Source organism: Zootoca vivipara, chromosome 17 (assembly GCF_963506605.1).
Source record: "Zootoca vivipara chromosome 17, rZooViv1.1, whole genome shotgun sequence".
NCBI classification, from domain to species: Eukaryota; Metazoa; Chordata; class Lepidosauria; order Squamata; family Lacertidae; genus Zootoca; species Zootoca vivipara.
The window spans coordinates 31,012,105-31,019,948 of NC_083292.1; the positions used below are offsets into that span (position 1 = coordinate 31,012,105).

General features: G+C 49.3%; 1 protein-coding gene across 2 annotated transcripts in view; it reads left to right on the top strand.

The window, feature by feature from the left end:
* PLCB3 (phospholipase C beta 3) overlaps positions 1-3,866 on the top strand; it is a 73,356-nt gene extending 69,490 nt beyond the window's left edge. For both annotated transcript variants that reach the window (XM_035097796.2, XM_035097797.2), the window contains exon 33: positions 3,440-3,866. In XM_035097796.2, coding sequence (XP_034953687.1) covers positions 3,440-3,604 — 165 coding nt within the window. In that variant the 3' untranslated portion in view covers positions 3,605-3,866. The remainder of the gene's footprint in view (positions 1-3,439) is intronic.
* The last annotated feature ends 3,978 nt before the right edge of the window (positions 3,867-7,844 follow it).

Here is a 7,844-nt window from a genome sequence, read left to right on the forward strand (position 1 = left end):
GCAGCAAATGCTTTAAAAATATATATATTATTTATTAGTTTTCAAAACTTTAACACATAAAGAATAACAAAAGAGCAAAATTGAAACATAATAAAAAAAGAAAAGAAAAAACATATCAATTCATTACAATTAACATTGTGGACTTCCTCGATTCCCCCCCACACTGGGTCCATTTATTAAATCTAAATTAAGCAGTTTTCTTTTATCATCTTAAATCATTCTGGCACAATTTTTTCCATTATTTCCCAACCAATTCTAATCTATTCAAAAAAAGCCAAAAACAACAACAACAAATACCCTCAACCTATAATTCATTAATTAATCCAAATCTGCCTGGCGTGCTCTGGTCCATGGGGTCACGAAGAGTCGGACACGACTAAACAACAACAACAATCCAAATCTAACTTTATTTTCCATCCATCTCTTATTCTTCCTTTAGCCTCACATTTTATACCCCAAAAATACCCATATATTCAAATGTTATTTCTTCTATCATACTTTTAACCACATTTGTCTAATTCTACCCCCCCCTTCCCCTGGACTCCGGATCTCCCAGATGTACCAACCAGCTCCATAAAACGTTCCAGTTTGGGACCATCTTAATCCGTCAGAAAAAAACCCATTGTTTCTCCTCACCCTATTCCCACTCTTTCGCCACCTATCCACCACTCTCCTTTAGAGTGCGCCAAATGCTTCTGGGAATCATAGAATTGTACAGTTGGGAGGAACCACAAGCATCATCTAGTCCAACCCCCTGCAATGCAGGAATCTTTTGACCAACACGGGGCTCAAACCCACGACTCTGAGATTAAGAGTCTCATGCTCTGAGCCTGGGTTTTTATTTTTCAAGTTGCCCATTGGAAAAATTCCAGAATGTATATTTGGGCAGAGAAGGGGGTTATTGGGACCCAGAGGCAACAGGGGCCTGTGCGACTCCCTTTGCCCACGTCTCCTCCCTAGGTCATATCCCCTCACCCATTGGCCCTGCTCAATAACCTCTACAAATGCTTTTGTCTGGGTCGAATGCTTACTTGAACTGTGACAATGTCGCTTGCTTGCCTGGTTAGAGGGATCCTGGGAAGTGTAGTTTGTTCAGGGTGCTGAGAATTGTTAGGAAGCTCACTCTTCCCCCTTCCCAGTGCTACAATCTCTCGGATGGTTTAACAATCATTCCCTCTTCCCAGGGAACTCTGGGAAATGTAGTTCCCTGTGAGGCGAGTAGGTGGGAAGAAGCTTTTCTCCTCCTCTCAGAATGGAGAACTTGCGAGTCGTTCAACGAAGCTAAAAGTTTTAGGACAGGCAAAAAAGAAGTTCTCCTTCACACAACGCATAGGTAACCTCTGGAATTCACTGTTCCAGAAGATACAGCAACGGTCACCAGCTTGAAAGACTGGTTAGAAAAATTCATGGAGGGTGATACTATCAGTAGCTACTAGCCATGATGGCTATGTTCCCCCTCCACTGTTGAGGGTGGTAATGTGCTTCTGAATACTTCTTGCAATCGCAAGCGGGGAGAGTTGCTCTTGCACTCGGGTCCTCCTTTTGGGCTTCCTGTAAGCATCTGGTTGGACACTCTGCGAAAAAGATGCTGGACCGGATGGGCCATTGGCCTGATCCTGCGCAGTTTTTTATTGCATTGTTTTCTTAGGCAAGCATGGGAGAAAACCTTTTCTTTTGAAAGAATGGCCGTAGAGGCAGGGGATGGGGAACCTCAGGCCCAGGGGCCAAATACGCCCCTCCAAGCCTTTCTTTCTGGCCCTTAGAAGTCTCCCCAGGCTTCGCACCCTCCTCCAGGGCTTTTCCTGCCTGGAATGAGCTCTTGGGCTCTGATAATGCCTCTTGTTTGTGCAGGTGGAGGATAGAGGGCAGGGTATGAATGTGTGTGTTCTGTGTGGAGACTAACCTCCTGCTCAAAGGTGGAAATCTGTGTTAGTTGCTCTGCCCGCTTTTGCCTCTGGCCCCAGCCACCACCGCCCTGTGCCCTCTGGCAAACAAAGAAGCCAGGCTGAGGCTGCTGCTTCCACCTTCTAGGGCTGGTTGCCAAGTCATAAAGCGGCTGCGTCTTCCCGTCACCTGGCAGCCACCCAGCCGGAGAGCACTTTCCACGCTTGCCAGCACCAAAGACCTCCCATTGTTGAGCCAATTTAAAGTGTTAACACGCAGGCAGCCTGCGAGCTGAGGCCATCGAGGAAGCGCTTCCAAGTGTCCTTGCTTCCTACCCAAGCTGTAAAGTGTTTGCAATCTGCTGAACAGTGTGAAGAGCCTTCCCACTGACTCAAGTAGCTCCTGAGAGTGTGGGTCCTTCTCTCTCTCTCTTTCTCTCCCTCTCTGGTTGTGTTTTAGGCTCAAAATCTTCTGTTTCTAGGGTTTTAAGAATGGATGGTGTTACAGAGGGTTTAGGATTAGTTTCTGTTGTGTACGTAGTAGTTGTGTTTGCTAACCGTTGCTTTTCTTCTATGAATTCGAGTTGTATGTTCATTCTGGCTATACGTTCTCAGGCCTCGGGAGCGTTCCCATTTTTGTGTGTGTTCATAAGCAGAAATGGGCTGCCACAGGAAAATTAAATAGATAGGGAGCTGAGTCTATTTAGCCAAGTATCATCAACACTGACCGGCAGTGGCTGTCCATGGTTTAAAGGAACGGCGTCTCTACCAGCCTTACCTGGAAATGCCAGGGATCAAATCTTGGGCTTTCTGCATGCGTGCAGGGCAGATGCTGTACCACTGAGCTATGCCCCTTTGCCAATAGGAACACAGGAAGCTGCCTTATATTGAGCCAAACCATTGATCCATCTAGCTCTGTACCGTCTACACTGACTGGCAGCAGCTCTTCGGGGTTTTAGCCGGGAAGTCTTTCCCAGCCCTACTTGGAGATGGCAAGGGATTGGACCTGGGACCTTCTGCACACATAGCAAATGTGCTAGCACAAAGCTTATGGCCCTACTCTATGCTGTTGGAGCTGCCCATCTGCCAAAGGGATGGGCAGCCTAATAATCACCCCCTGCAGAGAGACCTGTGATGCAAAATTTTAGCAGCTCTCATTCTCACTCTGTGTGTTTGTGTGTGTGTGTGTGTGTGAAGGGTGGCCCTTCTCGTTTTGCTACCGGAGGCGAAATGAGAATTGGCGCCTCCTGTACCTGCCCACCATGCCCCGCTTCCGCTACCACCGCCGCACCCTGATTCTTGCCAATCCTGGTGGGAGCTGGCATGCTCCTTCAAGTCTTGCCATTCACTTGACTTCTGGGGACTGGGAAGATGAGCAGCAGTGCCACATGTGAGAATGCCTCCCTGCCACCGATGGAAGCGGTGGAGCGGGCGGGCATAGCGCCACCCCTCGAGTTTTGTGAAACGTTAGAAACGGCTGGTAGCAGGAATCGGAGCGCATTCATTTCTCTCCCCTCCCGCTTCTCTCCTCTCTCCCTTTCCCCATTCCTCCTCAGTTGGCAGCCCAGTTGGAGCGCGAGTGCGAGCTGGAGGGCCTTACCCTGCCTCAGGAGATCCGCCGTTACCTGCAGGAAGAGCTGGATGGCAGCGTCAGCAACGGGCACCCCCCTGGGTCTCCCCTCAGCCCCACCCCTCCCGAAGAAGACCTGACCGTCTTGTGAGACTTGGAGGAGGACACCCGGCAGTGGCCGCAGTGTTGATGTGCACATGCGCACGAGAGAGAGAGAGGAGTGGGAGGCATCTTTGGGGCATCTCCTGCCATCCCAGGGCTTGTTAAAAAGTGTGTTGCAGGGCAGAGCCTATGGAAGAAAAACACACACACTAAAGGCACTTGGCTTCCCCACCCCCTTTCCTTAAAAAAAAAAAGCAAAAAGAGCAAATGTTTTATTTTTTTAAACTAATTTTTTTTAATTCATTAACTAAGTGCAACTTGTCTTCTCCCAACCTCTCGGTCTGTGCTTTTTGAAGCTGGAAGAAAGACTTGGAGTGACTGGTGAGGGTTGAAGTATCAGGCAATCCTGGCACCACCAACATGCCTTCATGCGCACCTCACACGTCGTTGGGGCAAGACGGGGAGGAGGACAGCTGATGGCGGCCTCTCTTGTGTTTTTCTTTTCTTTTAATGCACTATCTAGGGAGGTTGGGATCTCCCATACTCCCCAATACTTTCCCCAACCCCCTGCAGAGGGGAAGGAAGCAAAAAGGGCTATTTTAAATATAAGATCCTCCTCTTTAAAAAAATAAAAAATGATGGGAAACCTGTGGGGAAACACCTCCACTCTCCCCCAGAGGAGTGAGGCTGCCTGCATATGTAAACCACATGACTTCCCCAAAGAATTCAGGGTACTGTTGTTTCTTGAGGGTACAAGGAACTATTCCTCTGTGAGGGGGCAGACTGTAGCTCCCAGGATTCTTTGGTGGATGTTGTGGACTTTACAGTATGGCTACGTGGGACTGATCCGCCAGGGTCTTTTCTCACCAAAGGAGGGCTACCATACACACTGATCATTTAGAGCATGAATCCTTCGCCCCCAAGAATCCTGGGAATGGTAGTTTACCCTTCTCTAAGCTCCAATTCCCAGCACCCTTAACAAACTATAGTTCCCAGGGTTCTCTTGGGGAAGTCGTGCACTTTAGATCTTATGGTATGTACACAACCTATGTATGTTTCTCCCTCTCATCCTTCTTCCCTTTCTATGGGGTGAGGAGCTCGGGGGGGGGGGGGGGAAGCGGTGAACAGATTTGGGAAGGCAATGCAACAAAACGGCTAATTAAAAAATCCTGGGAGGCAGGTCCTTCGCTGCTTTGGGAGAAGGGTGCAAAGAGCAAAAGGGGAAGGGGGAGGGCTTTTGTTCTGCCCATGTGAGGTTGTGGCAGGAAGACAACCTAGAGCCCCTCTCTTTTTATTTCTTATTTCCTTCCTATGGATGTAATTTTTTTTTCTTGCCTTAACTTTTTTTAAAAAAACATATGTAATAAACGTGTATTTCTGTTGCCTTCTGTTTCTTCCTTGGCTCGGAGAATGGAATGGGGTGGTTTTGGAATAGATAACTCCCCCCCACCCCGCTTTCCTTTTTCCTTATTAAGCCAGCTTTGTGGCTTTATTACTATCATAGGAACACTTGGCCCACATCTCATCCTTGTAAAAGTCCAGACTTTTCCCACCTCACTTCCCCCCCCCCCCCGCAGTTACCATTCCCAGAGTAATTTAACAAGCAGTCCCTCTCCACAGTGAATGCTGGTAATTGGAGCTCTGTGAGGGGTCTCCTAAAAACTCTCAGCATCCTTGACATCCTTCCCCCAGAATTCTTTGGGGGAAGCCATGACTGTTTAAGGGACGTGGGTGGCGCTGTGGTCTAAACCACAGAGCCTAGGGCTTGCCGTTCAGAAGGTCGGCGGTTCGAATCCCCGCGACTGGGTGAGCTCCCGTTGTTCGGTCCCAGCTCCTGCCAACCTAACAGTTTGAAAGCATGTCAAAGTGCAAGTAGATAAATAGGTACCACTACAGCGGGAAGGTAAACGGCGTTTCCGTGTGCTGCTCTGGTTCGCCAGAAGCGGCTTTGTCATGCTGGCTACATGACCTGGAAGCTGTACGCCGGCTCCCTTAGCCAATAACGCAAGATGAGCGCTGCAACCCCAGAGTCGGTCACGACTGGACCTAAATGGTCAGGGGTCCCTTTACTTTATGACTGTTTAAAGTGGTATCACAGCACTTTAAATGTATGGTGTGGGTGTGGCCAAAGGTAGAAAGCAGGCTGAGCCTTTTTAAGCCCCTCCCCTCAGGCCGACCTCTCTCACGCTCCACCCCTTTGTGACTCACTACATCTTAAAGGGTGAGCCGCCATCTGCCTGAAGACAGGCCCTCGATTCTCTAGCTTCCATTCAGATGTGCACTTCCTGGACTGGGCAAGTCCTGTGGGAAGCATTGGAGTTGCTTAGGGGAAGGAACCTGTGAAGGTCTAAGCTTGTTTCCCAAACTTGGGTCTCCAGCTGTACAACTTCCATCATCTCTAGTTGGCAGCACCAGTGGTCAGAGATGATGGGAACTGTAGTCCAAAAACAGCTGGAGACCCAAGTTTGGGAAATGCTGGTCTAGACTGTGGCCCCACAGATCCAAGAGGGTCTTCTGCAAGTTTATGCTCCTCTCAGCTTTGGGTTCAGTGGTTTCCTGACCTCCAACAGGAGGCTCCGAGCCCTGTACCTGGTCTGACTCCTCAGCAAGAAAGTCTGCAGCTTCTGGGAGAACTGTGGGTCCCTGCGGATGTTGCAGGACTATGTCTCCCTTTGTCCCTGAACACCGGCCATACAAGGAGTTCCACAGGTTCCCCAGCCCTGTTAGAGAACAGCGCTCTGAAATAGCTTAGGCTATGTTCACATGACCGCTTGCTCCAGCTCTAGGGTGATCCCACCCCTGTGTTTGTAGCCAAGTACTCATTATGTTGGGACCCAGGTGGCGCTGTGGGTTAAACCACTGAGCCTAGGGCTTGCTGATCAGAAGGTCAGCGGTTCGAATCCCTGTGACGGGGTCAGCTCCTGTTGCTCGGTCCCAGCTCCTGCCAACCTAGCAGTTTGAAAGCACGTCAAAATGCAAGTAGATAAATAGGAACCGCTACAGCGGGAAGGTAAACGGCGTTTCCGTGTGCTGCTCTGGTTTGCCAGAAGCGGCTTTGTCATGCTGGCCACATGACCTGGAAGCTGTACGCCGGCTCTCTCGGCCAATAATGCGAGATGAGCGCGCAACCTCAGAGTCGGTCACGACTGGACCTAATGGTCAGGGGTCCCTTTACCTTTACTCATTATGTTAACCCCAGTTCCCCTGTATCCTGTGGCTTCCTGAGAAATACTCCCGTTCCTCAAACCGGTTTACGTCCAGTTCGAACACCGAAGCCACAGCTAAGCTGAGGTGTGTAGCATTCAGACAGCCTTTGCACGTATGATGAGAAGAACACTGGAGTTTGGTGCAGGAAAACAAACCAGATACTGGGTATGGGGCAGAGACATCCCCCCACTCTCTCATTGTACAGCTGTGTAAGAAAGTGACTTGAAACAGCAGGGAGCAACCTTGCTGTGTTTCAAGCCATGTAGCCTTAGTATAATTTGCACTCCACCTGGCACACTTGGGGGGGGGGAGAAAGTGAAGGACGTGCACCTGTCCAAAACACCTGGTCAGAAACCAAGCCACACCTCCTTGAGTCACAACAACAGGAGTGCCTTAAACATGGCTTGCTTTGGGGATGCTGTAAATTCAGCAACAGAAAACTGGGGGATAAGCAAAGTCCAGCTGGGTTAGGCCACTGTTTCCTCTGTGACCATCCTCTTGCCTGTTGGAAGTCCATAAAGACAAGTGAAGCAGATAAGACCATTTGTCCAGCTTGCAGGGAACCTTAGACCCAAGTTTGGGAAATGCCGTTTTTTTCCTAAATAAGATGATATACATATATAGAGATTTTAAAAAATGCACAGCTTTCTAGAATAAGTTTTAAATAGGTTTTGTTCTTGTTTTTTAGAAAACACACACACACACACACACACAACACGACACAAATCCAAGGTAGTGCAAGCAACAGGACGTAAGAGGAAGGGCACATTGTTTTTTGGAAAACCAGACAGCAGGCACGAGCAACAGGCAAGCACTGGCGCAAAAGACGGAACGGGCAAGCATGGACACCAGTGTGACTTACAGAGACACGAGATTGTATGGGTCGGGGTCACAGGGGCCACCATGCAAACTGAGGCATGGGATGTACCAATGTCGGGGGGGGCCCTCCCCAGAGAGGAGGGAAGCACCATGCGCAGAGGCCGTGGCGTCTGGACAGAAGGAGGGGGGGTGTCCACATTAAAGGACAGAGAAGGGGCAGACAATTGCATGGGTGCCAGAGGTTTGTGGGTTTTCTTCTTTTT